Source organism: Larimichthys crocea, chromosome XV (genome assembly GCF_000972845.2).
Source record: "Larimichthys crocea isolate SSNF chromosome XV, L_crocea_2.0, whole genome shotgun sequence".
In the NCBI taxonomy this organism is placed as follows: Eukaryota; Metazoa; Chordata; class Actinopteri; family Sciaenidae; genus Larimichthys; species Larimichthys crocea.
The window spans coordinates 23,384,591-23,411,607 of NC_040025.1; the positions used below are offsets into that span (position 1 = coordinate 23,384,591).

The window sequence follows — 27,017 nt, forward strand, 5'->3', positions numbered from 1 at the left end:
GGAGAGAGAATGGATTTAAGGTGTGATCATGCATACACTTTGTATGATTCATGAACAGTCATTTTAAGGATGAGATTTCAGGTTTGAGAGGGAATAAATTTGAAACTTGAGATAACCACAATGTATTTGTCTCCACTCTTGGCCATAATTTACCTTCTCTGCATCAGTCTAGACAGTTAACCTTCTGTCAAGTTTGTTATGCTAAGGTTTCAATGCTGGATAACTGCTGGATATCAGATATCAACATCCATCTCTTTATACACATAAATCTTTTGTTTTGAGTTTTTTCATGCAGTTTGTCCAGATTATGTTCTCACTTATAACAAGAACAGAAAGTTATTTGGTTGGCAGAGACTGAGGCTCACACTTTCATGTATCTGAACACAGTCAATTTTAATAACCTTTTGTTTGGGCAGGTGAGAACGTACAAAGGAAACATTGAGGAGATCTTGTGATGCAAGGGAAAATAAGTGGTGTGTGTGCATGTATGTGTGCTTGAAGTGTGTGTGTTAGTCTTGCTTTTGTTTTGTGTATTACTCACCTCCATCCTGTGTCCCACCTCTACAAAAGCACAGGTAGGGTGGAAGGCCCCGGTCCCACAGGCATACAGGTGGGTGCGGTTATAGTGGTGCACGATCTTCACGTAGTTCACACAGTCTGACTGCAAGACACACACAGATACAAAGGTTCAGTTTAAGTAGTTCATTTGGAATTTTCTTTTTTCTCTACATACATGATGTAAATGCTGCTTTAGGGTATTTTACACCAACAGAAGTGAAATTCCTGGTCTGGAAATATTGAAGTTTTCACTCGTTTGTTATGACTAAAATGGTCCGATTCAGATATACTCTAAACCCATTGTGTTTAGCTTTTACTTGTACATTGTCAACTATACATGTCATTAAAACATATGAAAATCACAGAAAAAAATACCATGAATGTGACCTTAGATAGCTGCAGCCCAGTTAAGAGTGTGAAAACACAACACGAGAAAAACACACACTGTTAATCCATGATCGACCAAAACTTGGACACTCTCCCTCTTTTGGTTTAGTGATGTACATTCCTCACATAACTCTTCTCACCCTGTCTTGCTTGTGACAACACTGTCGAGTCCTCAGCTCCACCTCAAACACACTGTTGTGGCAGCCTTTGTTTCCTGGCTGCACACACACATGCCTACAGTGTGTGGGTATATGTGTGTGTCTACTAAGGGTAAAATGGTCATATGGGCATATAGTCAAATGTATAGAAACTTTTTAAACTTTGTACAAAGTTAATGAATGAACTTTAGAGGTTCTGGTAGCCAGACGTTGAAGATACAGTCAGGTTAACCAGTCCCCCTGCTTTCAGTCTTTATGCTAAGATAAGATAACCAGCTTGTGGCTGTTGCATTTAGCGTCCATTTATAAGAATGGTATGGATATTCACAAGAAAAAAGTGTTGTTCCCAAAATGTACAACCATGTCTTCTTAATCGTCTTAGGTTTTAATAACAACATGTTTGCTTGACATTTGGCTATTTGCTTCCCATTTTAAAGCCTTTTATCTCTGTATCAGAGCAGAGGAATTTAATTATCTCAGTTTTTATAACAGACTACTTCTGAAACCATTTCCCTTCATCTTTTAGGGCTATCCTCCTTCACATAAACAGCTTTCATTATCCTTATCCCATTCTGTCTGAGTTCCCTGCTCTTCTTATCTAGAGAGCGTGTTATTGAGCCACAGTCACATCTGTCCATCTCAGAGTCGGGTTACAGTAAGCTGGATCCCAGGAGACTGCTGGGGAAAAGATTTACTGTATACTAATAGACTGGATAGTACATACTCCTTTTATAGCCAGAGTTCTGGTCTTAACACCAGGCTTTGAGGAGATTAGCTTGTTTTATAAGCACTCCATTAAGTAAAGACAACATGGACACAATCGTTATTATGATTATAACCGTGCTTATCCCTGCTCTGGAGCCCCAGGGTTTTATATCATATGATGAGCTAATATGATGCTTATAAATGTCTGTGATGTCACTACAAAACCAGTCAAAACCTCCATGAGGTCTTGCTGTTTTTGCACACTACTTTAACACACACATAGATTAAGATTTCTTTCTCTCCTGTCTACTTTTCCCTATGCAGACCACAACAACATCTGTCTGTTGATCAAGTTACAAACAATGTTGGACCCCTGGGGGCCACTGGAGAAGAGGTTTATAAAGACATGAATCTGACCATCAGCTGCAGGCTGGGATAACCAATGATTACCCTGTGTACAAAGTATGCACATTTTGCCTAATTTAATTTGCTGTTTCAACTTTATTCCAAGTTACATTTGTGCCTACATGTACAACATTTTGTTTTGTTTTGGTGTTTATCTTCCAGTTTTGCCCAAGATACTAAAACTGTTGGTTTCATCAAATGAACATAGCATGTTCTTCTCTTCATATTTATATGTTATACTCCTTTTATGTTTTAACTGATGGATTATGATTGTTGTCCAAAATTCCTCCAAGATAAAGATTGATCTGTTTCTCCACCGCTTTATTTTTTGCACCTTTAATCTCTTCTTTAATCGACTTAATCAAGTGTCTTTCTTCATAAGCCTGCTCAGTCTTTCAGCCTCGCCCGAGGGTGACAGACAGACAGGCCAGGTTGTGAAAGCAGTGACAGAAGCGGAACTGTGGCTCATTAGGCCCAACACACACACACACACACATGGCCCTCAGCGGTTTAGAACAAAGGGCGGCCTTTCAGCTTTTGAAAACCACCAGGGGGTTAGAGTTGGAGTTGTTTGTGTGTGAATTCATACATGCCTTCATGTGGGTGTGTTTTTGTGTGCGTGCACAAGTGAAGGTGTTCGACCAATCGAAAGGCCGATTAAGCTGTTGACAAACACAGGAGACCTCTGTTTCCCATGAAAGAAAGGGCGACACACACTTCACTTTTGCCTCCACCCTCAGGCTGACACACGCACTTACACAATGAGTAAACATATACGCACACACTCCAAAACACATGCACACCTCACCAGCTTCCAATGTTCCTTTGATAAAACATACTTGTGCCAAGTTTCATTTAACTTTTTTCCCATGATTCTAGTGTGTGTATCTGAAACAAGCTCCTCCTCAATATAACTACCATTGTGTTTTAAGCCATTAGTCTGAGTGTGTGTGTGTGTGTGTGTGTTTGTGAGAGGGCAGCGGTGAGAGGTGTCAGCAGAGATTCCGTTTGACAAAGTCAACTCTTTGATGTGACAAAAGAGAAAGAGGTAAGAAGAGAAAAGATGCTTAAAAGACTTTGAAAAGATCACAAAGGAAGGGGGAGAACGAGGGAGGTGAATTATGCCAGCAGTCACATTTTCTGTGTGTGTGTGTGTTGAAGGGTTCACCGGCCAACCTTTGACCTACCACTGACTCATTAGCTGAAACAGTGAGCAAAGCACAGGCTGTGACCTCACTATGGCCTGAGCTTTAGGCCTTGCCTTCATGTCTTATAAAGCTGTATTGTTCCTCAGTGGATGTCTTTTTCTCCCTTTTCTCTCTTTACCCTTTCATTCTAGAAATTATTAACTCGATCTATCTTTTATCGTCCCCGCCGTTATCTGTCTTTCTGCTACTTCTCACCATGTCTCACATAAACTAAGTTTTGAGTTAAGGACGATTTATTCCCTTACTAAACACTTAGAGCTGAAAGAATTGGGTATTCAATGCAGTTTTTCAATATATTAGCATCTGATCATACTTAAATAGCCATTAGTAAGTGCATTTGATGATTCCCAGAATCAGATTATTTATATAATAAATGTAATTATAATGTTTATATAGCTCATTTCCCCAAAATCTGCTGATTTTTAATAACCTCCCTCATTTTTTCCACATTTATCTGGCACTGACTTTTTTCCAACCTATCTAAACACATATTTCCAGCTATTTTATTGCATCATTATAAACGTTTAGATAGAAACAGAGCTACTGTTTATCCTTCTTTCTCTGTTATGATTGCAGCTGACAGCAAAGACCCTCTGTGATCCAACAAACTTTAATAAAGTTAAGAACTCAGAGTCTCTGACAGAACACACAGAATGATGGCACACAGTGGACAACCATTATACTCAACACAGCACAGTGTAATATACCAAGAATGCCTTTGATCGCATCTGCTGAACAGGACAATGTAGCTGCGTTGACATTTGTCTGACGTACATCTCTTGCAACAGACTGATTTCTGGACTCTGTGATATTATTGTAGCTGTACAGTGTAAAAGGTCAGAGGAACCCATCGAGGCAGGGTGGGATATTCTTTTTCTAAACACTGGGATGGAAATGTTCAATTGTTTCAGTAACTGTTCCTTCCCTGTGTAATCCCCACAAAACGATGATCGACATCAGTTTACACATTGAAAGTTGAATGATTATCCTTGATAGTTTTCAGGAGCATGCTAGTTCAGATTCACACATTTATCGACTAAGCTGCTTTACTCAGTGATTAAGGGCTATGTCTCTTGCATAAGAGCAACTTCAAGTCCTAATACCTAAATGAAAAGCCTTTTGTTAGTGCCTTATAAAACAACCAATATGAGTATTTTGGTCTGGTGCAATGCTAGCTGCATGTTTCTATGGATGGCACTGTTTAGTTTAGTTGGCTGCTTGGTTAGTCCACTCCTTTGGTCCAGACAGAAATATCTCTGCCATTCCAACATTTTGTTCACACAACGATGGTCTTGAGAGAAGAAATCCTATAATCTATGAGGTCGACAGTTTTTGTTTTGAGGAAATTGTAAATATTAGATGTTTTACTATGAAATTTGGTAAAACTATTCACTGTCTTTCTCAGCAAGAATTGTTTAGTAACCACTTAACATTTGCTAATTAGCACTAAAAGAAAATATTCCACACCTTAAAATTTTCAACTAGATGAAATGTTAACGAACTAAACTAAGTTGGTGAACATGATAAAAATTATGCCATGATAAACATTATGCCTTCTAAAGCTAAGCATATTAGCATGATCATGTTAGCATTTAACATTCTCTATAGGTCCTGTTTACCATGTAAAACAATCATCTGCCTAATTACACAATAAAAGAAACCAACACTGACTGTAGAAAACAGGAAACAAACATACATATCCATCCATTTATCCACCTCAGCCATGTCGAGGTGATACGTGTAATTCCTGTTTGGAAACATAAAGGTCTTTTCAGATGCTAGAACAAATGAACATTGCTGCCATGGCCAATATATGCAGAATCTTTTGTTGCCAAGAAAACGTCAGCATTGGTCAGCAATCAGAGCCATTAAAACAAATGACCAATGCTGGTGTTTTTGTGGTGAGGGCTGTTTCAGGCTTTAAGCATTCACTGTCACTCAACCACAACATGAGTCTTTCCCTAGTCACAATTTCCCGGTCAGTCAATAGATTTTAACTGCTGTGCTTCTTTTAATTTGTGCTAACATGACTGTGTAAACACACGGTCCATCGCTTCTATAGGTTTAAATACAGTTTCAGCTCTGCAGTGATGCCCTAGTCAAAGTGCTGACTCAGACTGAGTGTCTGGGTGAAGTGTCAATTGTTTACTGCCACTGTCTGACTGCGTTTATGTGCATGTGTCTATGTTTGTGTTAGTGTGTCTGTGTGCATGTTAGGTGGCTTTCCTGTGGTCAGTGGGTGTTTGTATGTGTGTGTGTGTGTGTGTGTGTGTGTGTGTGTGCGTGATGAAGTGTTTATTACTTGTCTTTATGTGGGCACCTTTTAAGCATGTGTATTTTTTGAGTTACCATGATAGTCTACACTTCCTGGAGAACTCATTTTTTAGGAAGTTAGTATTGCATTTAATGAGTTTGACTTAAGTAATACAAAAGCGATAGACTGATAGGTAAAAATGTGACGTAGTGTACTGTATACTAGTCACAAAGTGCTGGCAAAGTCCTTTTGTAAAAATAATCAACATGATATATGTTGCTTGTTTAATCCATGGAGAAACCTAAGTGTAAAAATGACAATCTGTGCTTTTATGGAGCTTAAAGGGCTAGATTATTTCTTGGTCAGGCTCCGTGACTTCTCGTCATCACCGGGAAGCTTCCAGCTGTGAAAAAAGTTTGATTTCTTAAGTTTAAGTCTGCATTACATGTTTTTTTAAACCAGTGAATATAGTGAGTAAGTTATTGATGCCACTCCCCACCACATGTTTGCCCTTGGCCAACCAGACCTCTGATTCACTGTCCACATGTGTGTTATGGAGACTTGTATTCACCATTGGTCAGTTCAGTCAGTGGAGAGAAAGTACACAGGAATCTAAGCTCTCTTATGTCGAAATGTTTATTGAAGCTTGGCCAAGGAGAATGGAGGATTTATCAATAAACTTGCTGCCTCGTTTCTGAAGAAGCTGTCTTCTCTGGCCCAACGACTCAATGTCTATAAATGGTCACACTCACCACATCTACAGTATACGGTATTTGCCAATTTGTCATTTGTCTACAAACAAGGAAATATGCCTACATTTTTAGCAGTCCAACATTGCTATCTGACTCTATAAAGGCTTCTACGTGTGTACCTATCTGTTGTGTCTAGTGCGTGAGAAAGCCCTGTCCTCTGACCTTAGTTACCATAGTAATAATCTAGTAATGTCTCCTGCTTTCCTAAACATAAACATACAGCTGCTCTGTATCTCAAAGAGATAATTCAGTGTCTCCATAACAATCTAAGATTTAACAATATCCCTACATCAACTTCAAGACATATGTTTGACCCTGTGTAACTCCTATATGTGACACAATTCATATGAATACCAGGTTGAGTATAGGAATCACTGCAATGACAAGGATCTAATCCCTCACTGGCTTCCCACCTGAAAACACTGAAGACTGTGTTTCAAACTAGACCCTGCCAGAGTCAAATTCCTGTGGTGTTTTCCAAGAAACTATTCATGTGTTTTGTAAAGACTCATCTAATAAAGAGTATTAATGTAATATAAAGTCACTACAGTGTAATGTAAATACATGCATCTGAGCTAATTAACAACATACAGTTAGCATTCCTCAATACTTGTGTGTATGTACAGTGTGCTATAATGTGTTTACTTGTGTAGTCCATGTGACTTTTTGCAAATTAACAGCATACGTCAGAGTGAAAAGGTAATATGAGAGAAAGACAATAGATGTCTGCTCTTTAAATGGAAACAAACAAACAAGTTTATAAAGACGATGGAAGAACTTAGGTGATCAGAAACAACATGATTAACTTCTGGTTCCCACAGACAAAATAATATGAAATACAGGGAGAGCCTGGGAAGAGAGAAGGACTGGGAGAAAGAGAGCAAGGAAAGTAGGAGAGAATACATCCAGTGAGGGAGAGAGATGTTGGCCTCTTCCAACAGAGAAACACACTTGTCTGTAATTAGGGTCAACGGTGTGAGGTCAGCTCAGTTCTGGGTGAGTGTGTTCACAAAAAAAGTCAAAATGAATAAGAAGGGAGTGAATGTTTAACAAAGGATAAAAATAACATTTCAAAGGCCAAAGAGGCAGGAACGGGCCAGAGGGAGACTCCTTGTACACTTTAGTGAAACATTTCTTTAAAAATCCCCTAAATTTGTCTTTATCTCTTTCTATATTCCCTTCTTCTTCCAGATTAATTTTACTAATTCTCTCCACTACTCCCTGTCTCGACTACTACTCACACACACACACACACACACACACACACACACACACACACACACACACACATAGAAACCTGAGCACACACACACTCAGACAGACTCCTGGTCAGGTGAAACTGGAAACTGGAGTTTTGTATGAATGGAGCTCGTTGTCTGTCTGCTACAGCTGTGTAATCACACTGATGAAAGGTTTGTTTTACACACACACACACAAAGAAAGACACACATATACTTGATACTTAAACATACATGAACAAATGTGTAAACACATGAGCTTAAATACAGTAGATATATATTATAGACAGATTTGAAGTATGTCAACACACATTGAAGTTACTGTTTTACACACACATGTACACACCTATGCGCACACACATATATGTAGAGTGGGCTAATTGTTAGTGATGTAATCCTGGGTGGTCTATAGGTTCTTGGTGGCCTCGACATGTCGGTCAGTGAAGCAGAGCCCGCTCTGCCCAGACTCCATCCACGTACAGAACATCACATTTAGAAATATAATCATCACATACAGTATTTACACGACCTATTCTTGGAAACCAAATTTACTCTTCTGTAGATAAAGATAGAAAATCTCGACTTTAATTTTCTTGAGTTTTTTTGGCAGCCAATGAAAAGACAGAGGGAGGTAATAGCGTGGCCTATGTTTAGAGAAACAGTCCTGAGAGCATCACGAGGGCCATGAGTTCAGTCTTCACTGACTTTACAAGCACACAGAAAACCATGTTACGTCAAAGGTCTAACGTACACTGCAACCTAAAGTAATACACATGTTTACATTCAGTGGATCAGTAAACAGATTCCCATCCCTACCTCCAAACTACTGTAATTATTGTACTATAAGTCTATTAATGATACAAAACGTATATTAGTGCTAATTTCAGTTTATACTAGTACAGTTTAAGTTATTGAAGGAAGCACCGATAAGATTAACAATCTTTCCTTATGTCCCCTTAGATTTTAACTAGCAGAAATCTAGTCGTACTAACTGGGTTTATCTAATTCCTTCAACAGCATTAACGTTTCTCATTTACTTGACGGTTAAGAAATGTGTTTACACTTTTACACTGATTGTAAACTGCTGTGAAAAAACACAAATATCTTTAGTTTAGCGTCAAACTTGAGTGGATCTCACTCAGAAAGGGTTTGAAACAGTCAGGAGCTTGAGGAAATGATCTCACCAAAGGGCAGGTCCTGATGTAGGAGTGTTGCACCCATTATTACATGTTATCTGTTTAAATGTGGTGTTTCTGTCTCGTGATGACTCCCATGACTCCAGTGGATTAAAAGGTAGCATTGTGTTGTGCTGGATAGGAGTGGACAGTTACCTCCTCCACAAGGACCTTGTTTAACTCTGTGTGTCTCAGGCTGAGGAGGAATGATTATTAATAAAGGATGTTATGTTCTGCATTAGGCTTTTGCATATGCTGACTAATTCCCTGTTGAGGTATGATTTATTTTTTTTGTCACAGAACACTATCCATCATCAACTGTGAGAGGAGGGATGAAGATAAGAATTGTTTTGGTCCATAAAACCTTGTAAGATAAATTAAGAGAGAAGGAAATGGGAAGTGAGGTTAGATCAAGTTAAATTGTATGCAAAGACTTACAGTGATATCCTTTCCAGCCCAGTTACACTCCTCCCTCCAGTCAACAGGAGCAGGCCAGTAGATCTGAAAAACAGCAGGCAAAGGTCAGATGATCCTGTTGCTGAAGTCTATTTATCATCTAGTTTAGATTACTAATCTGTTTAGTGTATATAGTGTGTTCCCTTGAAAGTAAAATTATGACCTTGAGGCAGGCACACCTCAGATGAGATACCTAGAGGTTAATAAAGGTTTTCATCTCACTCCCCTGAGGCCTCTCAAGTTGTTTACCCAACTTCTCTTCCTTTTTGTGTCTTCATTGCTCTCCTGTCCTTTCCCATCCGGTTCTTTCTCCTCTATCCTCGCCTCCACATCCTCCCTTCTCATTGTGAAGGATGATGACCCCACCATACTGAAAAACAGCTCCAGCTATTGTGAATCTGCACGCCCAGGTCATAAATCAAACTCGCCCATATACCTAAAACAGAGGCTTCAGGTCTAACGCACCAAGCATGTAATTTACTCCAAACAGCTGTGAACAGATGTTTGTAGCAGGCTGTATTTTTCTTTTCTATCTATGGCTTTTTTGTATCTATACACTCAAGTGCACTTTGTGTTTTTACCAGTATGTACATTGGTGTATGAGTGTGTACTGTATATTCAAGCCTGCACATGAAAAACATATGACTACTACATACTCCAACGCCAGTCAAAGTATGTCATTTAGGTATCAATCACAATGTTCTTTGGAGGAATGCTCTCTTTTCATCTCTGTCCACGTCTTTGATTGTCTACCTTTTTCATTAATTCCACATTTCTCTTTGTTCTTTTACATGTGAGGCTACTCGCTTGAGTGGTCTCACATGTGTATGTATGTTCTGTGGAGAATTTTATTCATCAATGGCCAGTTCAGTCAGTGGAGAGAAAGTGTACAGGAGTCCAAGATGTCTTAAAGGTTTATTGGAAAATGGAAGGTTTATCCATGCACTTGTTACTACTACAAGTGTATGTGTACTACTCTATGTCTATAAATGGTCACAACTTTCAGTACAAGGTATTTGCCATTAGTATTGGTCATTATTCTACAAACAAGAAAATATATTTACCCTTTTACTGGTCTGACTTCTGATTATCTAGCTTCTACATTTTGTGTTGTGTCTAGAGAGTGAGGCAGCCCTATCCCCTGACCTTGGTTACCATAATGGATTAGGATGGTGCCTGCTTTCCTACATACAGCTGCTCTGTATCACAAGGAGAAGAAGGCAGTGTCCCATAACAATCTAAGATTAAACACTATCTCTATGCTTAAACCTATGTAACTCCCACATGTGGCGTGCTGGAATAGAAAATTCCCACTCACTGCAATGCAGTCATTTTCAAAGGGGCATGTTGTTAAAATGTGTCCATACTTTTGAACATTTCTTTTTCTGCCTGTTTGTCCACACTCATAAAGCTTTAATGGCCTATATGGACAATGATAACAACAGTAATAAATGTTTTTTGGGAATCCGACAATATGGCGCTTGTTGTAAAAAACAAAACAAAAACAAAAAACACTTCCTTATTTTGATCGCATGCCAGTATAATCTGCTTGATCTCGTTTGTAATTAACACAAGTAATAAAGTCATTTATTGACAGAGATACACAATGGTCACTTATGAGCACAGTTCAGATGAATGTAAGTGTATAAAACCTCAGCACAGTAATGACTGTGTCATTAATACTAATCAACAAACTGTTCATTGCTGTTGTGGGGCAGTAAAACATTTATATATTAAGAGTTAATATGCCGTCTGCCCAACAAAAGTAGTTCCTGATTTCTTGTGTTTTTTACTGATTTTGGCTCTGACCGACCTTGTGTTCCTGCTTGGCGATGTTGTCTAATGATAGTGACAGCAGGAAGTTCTTTGCCCCAACAAAGAGACGGCCTCTCTCTTCATCCAACAGCAGAGCACTGAAGCAGCAGGAACGCTCCAGATCAAACCGTCGCACTCCATGGAACTGTTGCAACTCTGAAATTGCACATTAAAGATTAAAGAGGATCACACCCCTCAATCTGTCTTCTGTTACATGTGACATGTTGCATCCTCCTGTTGCACGCCACATGCCAATAATCACAAGCTGGACAGAAGACAGAACAGAAATAAATATACTAATGCTATTATTCATGTGTTTGTTGTTTTTAGAGTAAATCTTGAATAAAGCAACAAGTCACAAAAACAACGACATAAGTATGGTGTTGTGATCAATGTTTCAATGCCAAAATAACCTCAAGTCATCAGAGTATTCACATCCAAATCAGTTAGTTGGCCAGAAGACTGCAACAAGATTACTGCTCAATTTTCCTATTTAAATAATATTTCTGAGTCCTCAGGCCAGTGACTTGTGAACAGACAGGACAAAATCCTCTGACAGTAGTGACACTATATTGGTTTCAATGGAAAGATTGAGCGTCCTTGCTGTTTCCAAATTGGCAAGAACAAGTGGGGGGAACAGTGCCCAGGAAAATTCAGCTTGTATTTGTAAACTTAAGCTATAATAGCCAGTGGAAAAATAAAAAAAAAACTGTGTTCTTGGCCTAAGAAGCTGATGAAATAAAAGGACTGCATCCTCCCCTGTTAGCCTGGCTTAAAGCAGGAGCAAGAGCAAGGCCCTCTTCATTTAAACATTAAAAATGGCTTTATTGGTCTGCCATTGTTCTAATGGGAATTTATAACTTTATTTAAGACGCTGACGCCACCCAACAGCTGCCGGCATGACATCAGGACTTTGGGTCTACTGTTCTTGTTTTATATTAATGTGGCATTTTCAGCAAATGGTTTTATTATTAAGTTCCACCATGCAATAACTTGACAATAACTTTAAGCCCAAAGTTGAGCACTGCAAATGACACTTTTTCAAGATACGTTTAAAAGAATTATGTAGTCGATAACTTTTGAATGGATAAGCTGACTGATCAACTTGTACATTATCCTTCTTGTTAATTGGCTTAGTATGAAAGACATGACATTAAATCAGCCTTACAGTAAACCTGTTCATCAGCCAGACAGATTCCTGCTGTTTGATGTGTCATGCCTACCTGCTACAGGATAAATAAAGTGCAAAGTCATTTTAGCGATGCCTGAGGTCATCAAGATCTCTTTGAGTCCTTCATGTGTCAACCAAAACTAAAATATTCTGCAGTCTTCCCCTCCTGTACTGCATGCTACATGTTACCTTCAGCCTAAATTAAAGAGAGCACATATCTCAGCTGGGCAGGCGGCCTTCAGAGAGCCTCACGTCCTTGTGAGTTAGTTCAGGCTGTAATTGCCAGCTTTCAATGATGGAACACATCCCTGGTTTATGTGGTTGTGTTGGGCATTGAGCTGCCTTCTTCTAACTTACAATGCTCGGGATGAAACACAAAACCCTGCCACTATGTGTTTAAGCCATGTGTGTGTGTGTGCATCTGTTTCTGTATGAGAGTGGCTCTGAATCACAGCAACCACAAATTACACCTGGCTACTGTTCAAGACTGTTTACTTTGAAAAGGATATGGTGAAATAATCTCATGAAACAGAGAGTGTGTGTATTGTGTGTACACACACAATACATTCAAATACTGCACATTGTGTGCAGCAGACAAAGACTCACACACATACACCCACATGAACTAACCACCACACAGAAGCCAAATTGCCTTTTTTTAAACAGAAACTTTCCTCCTCAAAGCTTTCTTTCTTACCTTTGTATGAGAGCTTCATGCGTGGTGAGGATGATGAGGAGGACGTGGAGGAGGAAGAGGAGGATGTGGGCGATGAAGATGAAGTGCGGGTCACGGTGTCAGAGGAGGCATGGGCAGTGGCCAGACCCAGCAGGAACAGAGAGCTGCAGGTGACCATCGTGGCTGCCATCATCATCATCATGGTCATCATCTTGACACGTTTAGAACAAACTTCTTCTTTTCAAAAGTCGACTTGACCTGACTCTGAGTCAGACGTAAATGTGCCTTCAGGTGGATTGTGGCCTATTTTTAGAATCCACTTAACAGCAATACCCAAAATTTGCCTTGTTTTTGACAAGCCCACCTGTCTTTGCAAAACCAAAACAGATTATCCCCCTTGGGGTTTTGCTTTAGCGAAGCTTCAGTCTCTTGCCGTTCAAGTTCTTAATATTCAGTGTAATCTTTATAATGTCCTGCTTGGTTCTGAAGACTTTTCTCTGCAGGTCCACTGCTCCTCCAGCGAAGGACGAACAAGTTCACCTCTCAAATCCAAGACGGGACAAAAACGTCACACTTGGGCATAGATACCTATAAATAGAGACAGATAGGGAGAATATTTAGGAATGGAGAGTAATAGCCTAAATGTGCTTGTACCAGGGATGCCCCTCGACACACGCACACACACACACACACACACACACACACACACACAAACGCTGGCGTCTGAAGTATATTTAGTGTGTTCAGAATGATGCCCCTGCCAGGCTGTGTTAATGCCAGCCTCCATTATGGCAACAACACTATAATCTCTTCACATTAAAGCAGGACTCAGGGACAGTATCCAAAACACACACACACAGACACACTGACCAGAGTGATGAAGACTGTGTGTGCAATAGAGATATGCCATGCCCACTGCCAAGCCAAGCACAGTCTCTCCATGTCTGTGGCACTGCCAACTCAAAGTGGCTTCCCCCTCTCCCTCTTTCTCTCTCCCTCTCTTTCCTGCTCACACTCTCTCTCAGTCCCTCCATACTGGCAGACTGTGTCACCAGATGAGATCTCTTCATTGCTGAGGACTAATGAGCCGACAGTGAGGTGGATGTATGAATGAAGGGGTGAGTGCATTGATGCTCAACAGAAAGTCGCTTGTGAGTGAGTTCTGCAGCACAAAGCACAAAACTGTTTATTTATGTAATGAGATTTGGTGTCAATATTGAGTTACACAGCAGTAGATAAATGTCATTACAAGTTATCCAGAGTTTAAAATGTTGGTCTTTATAATCTTGTTTACACACGGCTCCTATAATCTTGTATGGGGACTTGCAGTCAATTGAGCATGGTCAGGGAGTATAGAGAAAGAAGGTTTTATAAAGTTATTTGAGAACTGGAGTCGGATTTAAAGTGACAGATTTGTTATTGTTTCGGAAAAATCCCCAATAACTTGGTGCCTCGGTTGTAGTAAACCACAACTCTACCACAGCAGGAGCAGGAATGAGGTCACTGGTTTGCAAGTCTGGATGTATATGAATGTTGTGTAGCGAAAAAGTGCACACGGGACACACACACACCTCTCTTTCAGTACTTTGGACTCTGTGGTCAGCTATAACAATAAAGCCTTTCAGTAGAAACAGTCTCCTTTATTATATTACACCTCACAGTTGGCGCTCAGTCAGTAATAGGTAGACAGTCTGCTTTTCCACCTTTTCACTTTCAATGTTTGCCTCTTCTCCCCTCTTCCTAACAAGTACATCTACCACTGCTCTTCATCTGTTCTTCTCTGTAAAAACGTCTCTAATGTCTAGGACTGAATTCAGCTACTTGGCCAATCAGAAGCTCAACTCTGCTGTGGACTGCAGACTGGATCTGCCTGTCAGGGAGCAGGGCAAAGTCACACATAAAATAACAGTTATTATCTTGACACTTATGACGAGAAAAAAAGAAGAAGAAAAAGTCCATGTGGACAAAATTGGCCCAACAGAAACCTAAATTTGATACACTTACGCTTGCCCAAAATTAGCCAAAGCCTGATTCTCAGCCCAGATTGGCCGAAATATGCACCCACAGAACATATCCAAATGAAAATTCTGGTGAGAGAGCATCAACGCCAATACTGCTCCTATTATCCCCATTCTGCCAGTGATGGTGGGCTTCCAAGTTACTTTAATGTTACCTTACATCACACCTGTCCTATGAGAATAACTACAGAGCCGTTTTCCAACAGAGAAGACGGCCATACTTTGTTTACCATAATAAAACATGCATTTTGTGCATATACATTGGTGGTAAATCTTAGATATGTTGGGAAACTCTGAACATATCTTGGCTTAAAGTAATGATGGTTACCAGAATTGAAATTTGATGGACTCCAGTTATGCTGTTTGAGAACAAATGGTTGAAGTGTGGTTTTCAGACTGGCTCACTATCATCTCCATCGCCTTTAAAAGATTCTGAACAATTCAAATAAACCCCACAAAATTCCGGTCTGTTTGTTTTATGCTTAATCCTTACATTAAGTACAGCTGAAAGCTACAGTGATCACACTTATCCAAACCAAAATACACAAAGATGAGAATATACACAAAAAAATCTACACACATACACACACACACACCCCGGTCCAGGCTGTTGGCATAGAGTTTTATGAATAATGGAGCTATTGAGGCGTGGAGACAGGAGAGCTCTCATAAGCTCACAGCTCCCAGGCCGCAACACAACAGGATGGAGCTGAACAGGAACATAAACTCACACATACCCAGCAGTATGTAAACACACACACACACACACACACACACACATAGATGCATACACACTCGTGAATGGACAAAAATGCACATGCAAGCCTTGAACAGCACACAACCTGTCTCTGCCACAACACATTGTTTCAGACGTGCACAGAGCCATGTTGTGAGGTGTGAATCGCCTGAGATACTTTTACAGCTCTGGTCTGCTAAGTTCAGGTGTGAAGCAGAAATCAGTATTTCTACCATGTCAATCTATCATGTAATTATGTGTGTAAAATTCATAAATACATTCTGTGTGTTTGTTTGTGTGTGAGACAGAGTGAAAGACAGTCTGACTCAAGGTTCTGCACTGAGCTGCAAAGGCGCTGCAGTATTTCAAGGAGAAGGATGTCAGGGCTCCTGTCAGCTGCAGCTCCATCTCACACACACACACACACACACACACACACACACACACAGACACACACATTTCACGTCACAGTCCCTGGGAGCGACAGGGGCAGCACTGAAACCCTTAAACTCCTGTCGGCTGCTATAAAAGGAACGGCTGGTCCCATTGTTCCTCTGAGCCTCCCAGAGCTGTGTGTGTGTGTCTCAGCATGTGTGTGTGTGTGTGTGTGTGTGTGTGTGAGTGTTTCTAAATCTGCCATCATGAGTTGAAGAGGGCATCATTATTGTTCTTTGCACATCCTTGTCTTATCCCATAGCCCCAAGCAGGCACACACACACATTCACACACACTCATATACCTACATGAACACTGCAGGAGCATATATACTCATCTATAAACTTAGCACTTAGATCTGCAATGTGCACACACATACACTTAGAAATACACAAACTCCTCACATGCTCCATAATGCATCTTAATAAAAAAGCCATTGCTCCCGCTGACACTTGCATTCAGTTCAGCTTCAATAGACACAGAGCAGCGGCATGCCAAGAGGGAGTGGATTAAAAATAAAGACAGAGAGAGAGATTCTTTAGAGAGGTGGGGGGGGGGGGGCAAGACGTCCCGTCAAAACCCAGCCTAAATAGGCATGGGCAGACAAAGCGGCCTGCCTCCAGGGTAAGACGGGCTTTTCAAAGCGAGGTTAGAGTGCAATCCCATAGTACAGCACACACTAATGAATGAACGGATATCAGAAGTTTAACCTGTAGCCCTCTACTACCGCAGGTTAGAGGAGAGATGAAGGAGGTAGAGTAAGAGAGACTGAGGGTCGAATAGAGAGGAGCGAGATACAAAACAAGTCAATGATGAAAGACAATGAGAAAGGCAGGTGCTGAGAAATAAAGCTGTTAGGAGGAGAGGGGGATAGTCAGGATGTATGGTAGAGGGCAACATGGAACTGACAAGGAGAGATATGAAGCAAAGAAGGTAAAATGAGATGAGAAGAAGGGAGAGAAGTTGATATTACGGTGGTGAAGTCAGATATCAGAACAAAAAGCAAAAGAAGGAGAAGAGGGGAAGGCAAAGAGAAGGAAGGGTGAGGTAGGAAGGTGGGAAGGTTGAGGCTGAAGCTTGAAGACGAGCTGTGGATGGAGCAGTAACAAAAGGTGAATGAAAGAGATTGAGACATTAAGGACAAGAGAAATAGGGGACAGAGAATAACAGATATTATACCACTGCAGCCCTGTCCCACGGAAAGAGAGAATGCGGCAGAGAGGGAGGGATGGAGAAGAAAATGAGCTAGGCGAGAGGTGGGGGAGAGAAAGGAGCCAATTGTTTCGACGGCAGGGAGAAAAGAGTTCCCCTGGCCTGTGACCAACAAGTCTAAGCCTCCCTGCGACAGAGAAATGAAAGGAGAGAGGGATGGATGGAAGGAAAGAAGAAGAATGAGGAGAAGGGGGGGCTCTCAGCTTTATAGAGCAAAATGAGTGAAACAGCAGGTTACTGGTGGCTTTAGCCCAGTTTGTCTGATAGGGGAGAGAAAGAGGGGTGAAGAGAAGGTGAAAGATTAAGCAAATTATGGAGCAATCAAAATACATCAGTACAAAAATTGCATTTATTATATACATCCTCAGGAAAAGAAATTAAGTTTTTTGCTATTTCTATAAGGTATTTATTATAATATGTACATTGTCTTCCTCAATTGAACAGGAGGGAAAAAACAGAAGGGATGCAAAGGGTGAGTTGGATTGGACAAAGCAGAAACAGGAGGTGAGGCGCTGCTCGAGGTGGATTTTATCAACTGCTGCACTAAAAGCGATGCTATCAAATAACGTAACATTTTTGATCCATGTAACCACATCAGAAAGAGTTAAATTGCTAAATTCTTATCAAACTGTGTCATTTCAATGTTAATAAAACACATCTGAAATGCATTGAAATTGCAGTCACAAGTTTCATGCCACTAGCTGTTTTCAGTCTGGCAATTTACTGCTATTTGAAGTTGATAAATTGCAGTGCTATAAATCTGATATGCGTATCATAAAAAGTGCACATAATATGCAGTATATCAGACAGGAGAGGGCTAATGGTGCTTGTGTGTGTGTGTGTGTGCATGCTATGTATTCATCACATTGTCAAGACTAACTTGCATCTGGAGACAATTTTTGGTTTGATCCCCACGAGGTTAACTATTTGTTAAGCCATGAGGTTAGAAATAACAACTAGTTTAAAGAAAGGGTTGGTGTCCAACATGTAATTGTGATGGGTAAGTGCCATAGAAGTGCAGCAGGCATGCAAAAAGTTAGAAAAGTTGGTGTTTTGTTTCAGCTCAGATAAAAATCAGCATGGCTTGCGGGTCTGATTGCTTCATTTCCAGGAAAAACTAAAAAACACATGAAGGCAGCAAAGCAATAAATAAGAGAAGAAAAGCAGGTGATGCTGGACGACGTGGCCGTACATCAACACGCTACAGACTTATACAAACAATTTTCAGAGGGAGCAGAAGCAAAATGTAGTTAGCATGTAATAAGTAGCTCTTTTACAATGACTACAGCTGTGATTGGTTATTGGATTGAAATATGAGGGTGTCATGCTTTTGCAAAACACAGAGCTGAGCAGTGCCTCAATTTCCTTGTAAGCTAGGAAAAGAAACAAACATTGATGAAGACAGACCACCAATGGAGAGAAGGAATCAGTTTAAACTAAAAGGAAAGTTTAGGAAGAAACATTTCTGTGTTATAATTGTGACAGAAATGATCCATAAGTGTTATTCATTTAGAAAATAAGCGTTACAGTGATTTACAGGCACACAAAGTAAATAAAGCTCAGTCATATAAAGGTTGAGAAAAGAATTAAAAAGCAGGCTATCCTCTATCCTCTTTCCTCTGTGCAATGTGGATTAGAAGTACAGTCCTGTTTTCAGTGGAGGATCTTGGGACAAAGCTAGTTTCTAGAGCCAATGAAAGTTTCACACTCACCCATACACACACTCAACCGGCAAAGTAAAGCAGCTGTAAGCCAAAAGTGACTACCAGTCTTTATGGGATTTAAGCTGAAAAAACAAAGTGGGACAGAGAAAGCGAGACGATCCGGGACTTGCAAAGCATAGTTGTTCTGAAAGACACAGAGTGAATGAAGGAGCCGGGGAGGCTACAGTGCTCTGCTGGTCTCTGGTACTGAGCCATCTGGCCTAGCATCATAAATGGAAAGTTTCCCAGTCTGCGAACCCGTGGCTAACATTTGTTCAGTTTGGCTAAATTATTCTCACTAGTCAGTGTTTCAAAGATTTGGGAAAATAACAAAAAAAAAACCAAATCAACTAAATGTGCTTGGCTGGTGCCCAAAATGCAAAGTGCAAAATCTGAGCTGTCTAACTTGTGATTTATGGATATCTTTTTAATCTTGTTTTATCAGTTTAGCCTGCACAGCCAGAGTAAGTAGTGGACTAATATTATTGTAAACAAGGTGATATATAGCAAGTTAGAATTATATAAAAATGTTACTGTAGAATAGCCTTATTCTGGTCATAGGAAGGCTAAAACCCCTTGTCTAGTATAAGAAACTCTGAAAAAAGAGACAATGAAGGAGCCACATAGGCGAGGACAGCCTGCTGGTAGCTGGTAGCCGGCCATTTGGCCATGTTAAACCCAGGAGCAGCAGTAAGTCAGGACCTTACAGAGCTGCCTCTGGTCTCCTGACTGGAGCTACTCCAAGCAGCTCTCTGGGGGAAGACAACTCACTCTACTCTCCTGAATGTAACAACAGAGCTGATTTCAACCCAACTCTCTGAGGAGGAAGCCCATATGTCATCAGCATGACTTGTTAAAAAATATTTGGGTTTGTAATGCCTCAGGAAGAGCACGGACACAGCAGGCTGAGAAAAATATCAACTTTGAAGCTGAACAGCAGTTATTATTTCACCATCATCTACGCTCTGAAGTTTGTTTGTGATTGAATGTGTCAGTTCTTTTCAGCCATATGAGAATCATTTTTGGAATACACAGTGACACGAATATGTTATTTAAGTGCACACCACAAAATTGATTATAGTATAGTATTGTCAGAAAAACCCAAAATATTTTTGAGCCATATGATTATCTTGATTATAACTTAAAATGAAAACCTTTCAGGGATGTAAGCACTGACCCTAAATGCTCCTGACTGGACTGCAGTCACAATGAACTCACCTGTCCATCCGTTTCCAGGGGGACCGAATTCCAAAAGAGTTCAGAACATTCCGGGTCAGGATCAGCGTCTACCTGAGCCCAACATGCCTCTGACAGCACTAACTGTTTCCATAGTTACTCTGCTGCTTTTTTCTGTTTGACCTCTTTCCATAGCAATATAAAAAAAATGTACATATGTGGCAAACCCTCTTGATTATATACTCACAGTATAGAGAGTGCTGTATACACACACTACACTCACTAAGCTGTTGTTATGTGCTTGCAACACACCCATTCTCAGACTTATCCATGTCTAAATTCACTGAGAATGCACAGAAAAGTTTGCCTGGAAACAGGTGGAAACAAGTGATGCTGAATCTTAAAAGTCCATAAATTAAAGTAAGCAGGTAAAAATTCCTGCAAAATTCTTTTCAGAAAACTGGAAAAAAGAGAAAAAAAAGTGAGTAATTCCAGAAATGGGAATGGTGCCTGGAGGGCAGAAAGGGAGCAGTCCCACTTTGGTACGAAAAAGTCCAGTGAGTCTTTAAAAAGTCAGAAAAACAGCCGGTGTGTGAGTTAAAAAGCGGCGCAGTGAGATCTGAGTATTCCCCTGTCTGCAGTCAACTCCACTGATGAACGGCTGCACTCCAGCTCCACTTAGAAAAACACACAACCCTATGCACACACATAAAACTCTTCTTAACACGCACACGCGATGGACTTCGTACACACACACATATACACAGAGTTTTCACAGGAGCTGAGCGGAGTAGAAGTGCTCAGAGGGAGAGCAGGCAGGAATAATGGACTTAATTCAAGAGGGGAGAGAGAGAAGGAGAGAGAGGGAGGGGTTGAAGAGAAGAGGGAAAGGTGGGAGGTGAGAGGAGGGGAGTGGAAAGGGGCAGGGACACGCACTGTGCTGTTCTCAATGTGTGTGTATGCATGTGTGTATGCTATTGTATATTATCGGTACAGTCCATCATTGTGATCAGTGACTTCAATTAACATCTACTAAGACTAAATACAGCTGGAAAGACTCACTCCACAATACAGACTTGTGACTTGGCCTCTATTCACTGTGTGATTTTGGGTTGTCCCAGTTGAAAGCTGACAATCGTGAGAGTAACATGACCTCTTTGGTTATCAATCCAAAACACTGATCCCATATCACACTGTGACATGCTGTTGGCTGATCTCCTCAGCCAAAGACAGCATGCCACAAAATTCTGTTTTATAGCATCAAAACTAAATTTTCACAATGACTGGTGATAAAACAACATGTGATGAAGTGCAATGGAAACTGACTCAGTGAATCTACATTATCCTGCTATGATTCACTGGACATTAATTGCACAATCGAACACTCCTCGAAACTGATCTGACACAGATCACTGTTGTTGCACAGTGTATGTATGTAAGGTTTCAGATTTGTAACTGCTGTGAGGAGTGACTTGACTTAAGGTGAGACTTGATAAGTGTCGCAAAAGACTTAAAACCGGCTCTGACATAGGGGATTTCAATACCAGAGCAGTTTGTATGTGTTTGTAGTGATTTTTATCCAGAGAGAAAGAGATTCCCAGATTATGACTGTATGCTGGTGTGGACAGCTGATAAGATACTATGCATACAGTAATTGGCATTTATAACATATGAGGGTTTACATCATCCTGCACATATCCAAGTTAAAGTATGAGTCACCTATTCATGACAACCGGGTCCTGACAACATGAAAAGCATGTGAAGGAGGGAAAAAAGTTTAAAGTTTCAAAAATGTGATATGAACACAGGAAAAGTGACTCTTCCCTTGTGTGATTTTGAAATGCCTTTTAGGTGGCAGGGTGAAGCTCTTAAAGTTTAGCAACTTTTTAAGAATTCATCTGTGTTTATATTTTAGATTTTGAGTAGGTATCACTTACCCCTGTGGACTTGCTAGGTGGTTGTCAAAGTTTTTTTAACAGAGAACATTTGCTGTGGTTCGGCTCAGAACAGTCAACTACAATGTTTTCCTTTGATGACAAGTTTTCACGAGGGAAAAAAAAGCATCAAAGCATCCATTCAATTTGTCAAATAACTCCTGCAGCATAATCTGGTCTTCTATTGTCCATTGATATGCTTCAAGGGTGGAGAATAACATTTAAAAGACATGAGTGGATAGCTCAGCTATCCACTCAAATAATCACACGTCAACAAGTTTAAATCAAGTCCACATCCTCACTTGGTGTACAGTTTTTCTGCTTTGTAGGATTGTGGGACGTGACACCAGAGCTGTACACCACCACAGAGTGGGTTTTTTTATGGATCAAACCCCAAAATTTGAGTTTTTATTCACATTACAGGCAGTTCTGCTGCCAAAATCTTTGTGACAGTATTTTATTCACAATTACACTGTTGTTATGTGTGTGTGTGCCCATCTTTTTCCCACTTGCCCCACTCTTTTAGTCTTCATTCCAATGGCATGTGGAGTGCTGTGCCTGGCAACACTGACATACACACACTCACACACACTCACACACAGACACACACCTACAATACCACTAGGGGTGGGGTCCCCATACAGAGAGGTCATGGGTCTCACATTAGGAGGTTCACTTCAGTATGTGTGTGTGTGTGGGTGTGTGTGTGTTTGTGTGTGTTGTCTATAACATTGTCTGCATTTTTACACACAATGCACACTTGCTTTCAGTGCTTTAAACACTTTCACTCAGATGGCCATGTGCACAATTAAAGCTATGTAAGAGAATGTGTGTCTGCTTGTGCAGTATGTTTTCAGCCCATTGCCCACCTCCTGCTGACCTGTCTGTCATAAACCAGTCTGATGTCTCTACAGGCTGCAGAGTGAGCACTGTGATCCTGACAAAGGCTTTTGTCTCAGCTAAAGCCTCTGTGCTTTTGAAACAGATGAGGGCTCAGTTTCCTAATAGCGTCTTAGTGGATCTTTGTTTTATTGCAAGTCAATGAACCGAAATGATCTTTGATTGCAGTGGGACCCACGTCTCCCACGTTTGAGTCTCCCCCTGTGGTCTATTTATTATTCAGGTATTCCAGAAAAAATATATATAGAATAGAAAATAATCAATACAATTCTAAATCTGATATTTATTTTCTTTTCTTTTGCAACATACAGTGAGTCATCTTTACACGGGCCTGAATATTATGTTCTTTAGTATGGTGAAGAAATCATTGCCAAGTTAAGGTTAATTTCATATTTTAGTCCCCAATTGTCAGTGTGAATATAATGGAATGGAAATTTGTTCATTTTAAGAAAAATTCCAAAAGGCTTAGCATGATCAATGGGCATTAACAAATCTAAAACTGAGCCGATTCTCAACATCAGCCAAGCTCAGTGCATATTTATTTGACTGTTGTTCTCTTAAGATGATTAACTTAACCATATGTGTTATATAACACTCAGTATGCACAATGCAACATCGCACGCTAGCACCACCAAAGACACACATTCTATCGCAGGATTACATCAGTCCTGCAAAAACACTACTGTTTATTCCATTACATAAACATGCACATATTCCAGAAGATATACAAACATTTCTCCAGGGAAACTGCTATAGTCTACTCAGCAGCCACAGTAATACTAACCTGTGCTCAGCTACCTTTGACTCTACTGGGCCAAAAGGGTCATAAGGGCCAGACCTCAGAATAGGTCTATCAGGTGTTTAGCATTAGATATTCCAACTGTGAGGGCGTATTATACCAATATTAATGCAGCAATGAATCATTTCGAAGGCAAACCAGGATAAAAGGAAAATAAAGCAGCCGCAGTGTTGGAAGGTCATGCTTCATTGATACCATACTGACTTTAAAAACTGCACCTACTAACACAAGTGCTGAAGGAGCGCAATGTTGTTGTTGGAAGAGAATCTCTGAGCAAAATATTGGATTCAAATAGTAATTTCAACATCTCAAGATGTGTTCTGGTATGTAGCTGTGACATTTACCAGCTTGATCCTCTACTTTCTGACGTAGGAGTGCACATTGTAGCAAAGAATTTAATATCCAACAGACAATGAATTTTGGTGTAGGGATTTGAACAAGGCTTTTGAAGACTTTGAATATGCTAAATTAATGACTCTAGATTGTCAAACAAAGTTGAGATCAATACACAGGACTGGTTAACAGATGGTTGAGGGTGTTCATCTACATTAATCTGGAATTCTGAAACTGGGCATTCATTTCTGCAGAGATGCCACACCTCCCCATGGATGTTGAAAAATCCATTCAGTAGGCAACATACAGCACTATTTGGCATCCATTGCTTCCTTCTGGTGATGCCCCTGTTTCTGGGCCAAACTGGCTTTGCTAAAGAGATGCTTCCATCTTTGATTATTATCGGTTATTTCAGTCTGATGTTCTGTATGCTTCCTTTCAGTTTAACTAGATAACTGACATAAATCTGCATGTGTTGCTGCCCCTGAACAAGGACTTTTTTTTAATCCTACAGGACAGGTGCAGGCTGATTCTTAAAAGCGAGAGAGGAACAATGGATTCAAATGGTATGTATTCACAGCAGGCCAATCATAGCAGCAAAGTGAGTGAGTGACGTTGAGGTAGTGAGACAACTGCTATCATTACAAGTGTTGCATTAAAAACATTTGCTCAACAGATGCAGAAAATATCCCAGCCTAGATGCCATGCCTGTAAAATTAGGAGCATGAAATACCACTGAGGCGACCAAACAACTTTTCTCTTTCTCTTTCGCTGTATGTTTTCTGGGCTGTGTGGGTGTTTCAAACTGACCCAACATAAAACAAATACCAGTACTAAGTGGATCATTAGCATCAGTGTAGCTATGGAGCTCATTCTGCCAGCTGTAACCACATGCTAATCTCATCTATGTGTGTGTTTATGCGTGTGTGAAGTGAATTTGTCTATTAATAGTGTCCATGGTATTGGGCCAGTGTAGTTTAGATAAGAAATCTAAAAGGGCTGGAGGCTGGAAAAAGAAGGAAGGAAGGAAGGAAGGAAGGAAGGAAGGAAGGAAGGAAGACATCTAGTCTTTTTATTCATGCTCAGCTACCCAGCTAACCATATCCAGCTACGATATGTGTCCTGACAGGCTGTCCGATACACAGTCCCCTGACCTCCTGACACCACAGGGATTATATGGGCCCCATTGGAGAGTAGCAGGGACGAAAAAGCGAGAGAGAGTGTTACAGTTAGGGAGAGAGAGAGAGGTCTTGCTTGGGAACCCTAGGGGCACAGGAACCTGTAATCCTCCCTGTTTCACTTTGATGTGATCACACCCAACTGAAAGGATAGATGATGAGGAGGGGTTGGTGGCTTGAAATGTCAGGAGGGCTGTATGCGTGGGTGGGTGAGGGGACTGACGGTGGTGCCAGGAGCAGAGGTGGAGGAACACACTCTCACAGGCACACAGTCACACACCATCTGGCTCAGAGGGTCACTGGGTGGATAGGACCACCTTCAAGCATAAGCTTGGCTTTAGTGACACATTTTCACACACACACACCTCAGAGCAGGTTCTGAAGGTCACTGAGTGGATTACAGCACCTTGCATGATCACAGCTTTGACTCGTTCACACACACACACATACACACACACTTGCTATAAGCAGTATTTGTCGGTGGACTGCACATTGCTGTGCTAGTTCCCACCACTATTATATCTAGCTGGCTGATCACTAGATAATGAAGGTCTGTTTCTACTAGAGATGGGCAAAAAGACAAACCAAAAAAAAAAAGAAATCATGAAGGATCATATAAATTAAGTTAACCCAAATCTTAAAGATTGCAATGTTATACATTTCTTTTTATTTCTATCAAATGTAGACAAGAGTCAGAGCAGGCAGAGGCTGGTTTCAAGCGACTGCAGTGTGCCCTGTAATTCTGAGCTTCACTTTAATCAAACCTGTGCTGTTGGTACACTGCTGCTATTTGCTGAGAGTATCCAGAACAGATCAGTGTGAGGATGGATGAAAGACAAAAAGTGGGGAAATCACCTACTAAAAAGACAGAAGCTTTAAATTTCAGCCCGCACATAGAGAGCGCAGTGAAAATTTACTGTTTTTAAAAGCCCACACATGTATCCGTTCCTGTATGCCACTAAATCAGCCAAGTTCTTGTTTCTATTCACGCAGAGGGTTTCAACTTATTCCCTTAATACGTTGGAATTGTGCTGAACATGAAATGGAATGCAGCATCTGCTTAATAACAAATTATAGAGCCTAACAAGCATCTCTGGAATAACTATAACGACAATAACTGCTTGATTTCTGCATGTGCGTTCGTTTTATGGCTTCTTAGCTGGCTAACTATATCAGGCCAACATATTACCTTGACTGATATCGCCTCTTTTATGAGATGTGATCTGTTTCTAATATATTCTTTAATGTTTTTCAATAGTTTTCTCCTACAGTAAGGGCATACTCTGATGTGCTACTATCTGTAAATGCTCATTTCAGCAAACCTTTTCAACATGTTGACATTTAGGAGATATATATTTGCTACAGTGTTTAGGTTCCAGTTCCACAATTTGTACTGGATGCAACAGAAAAAGTGTGTGCAGTGGATTTAAAGCTCTGAAATGTGTAATATTAACTGACAGACATTTTCGTATTTGAATAATTTTAAAGTCAAAATTGAAAATGTCGTTAAAACGTTCGGATTTGGAATCTCTTGGATTTGTAAGGAATTTTTTTTGCTGAAAAGCAGACACAGAGCGTATGTATGACACACACACACACACACACACACAGACACACACACACACAGACACACAC

The 27,017-nt window shown here is 40.4% G+C and overlaps 1 protein-coding gene across 3 annotated transcripts in view; it reads right to left on the bottom strand.

Annotated features, from left to right (window-relative positions):
- sema3b (sema domain, immunoglobulin domain (Ig), short basic domain, secreted, (semaphorin) 3B) overlaps window positions 1-27,017 on the bottom strand; it is a 67,594-nt gene that overhangs the window by 11,821 nt on the left and 28,756 nt on the right. For 2 of the 3 annotated variants that reach the window (XM_010742222.3, XM_027288436.1), the window contains exons 1-5: window positions 20,281-21,070; window positions 12,980-13,546; window positions 11,110-11,267; window positions 9,279-9,341; window positions 542-661 (exon numbers count right to left, since the gene is read on the bottom strand). In XM_010742222.3, coding sequence (XP_010740524.2) covers window positions 542-661; window positions 9,279-9,341; window positions 11,110-11,267; window positions 12,980-13,169 — 531 coding nt within the window. In that variant the 5' untranslated portion in view covers window positions 13,170-13,546; window positions 20,281-21,070. Of the gene's footprint in view, window positions 1-541; window positions 662-9,278; window positions 9,342-11,109; window positions 11,268-12,979; window positions 13,547-20,280; window positions 21,071-27,017 lie in introns of those variants that run through there. The other variant, XM_027288437.1, reaches the window with a different exon arrangement.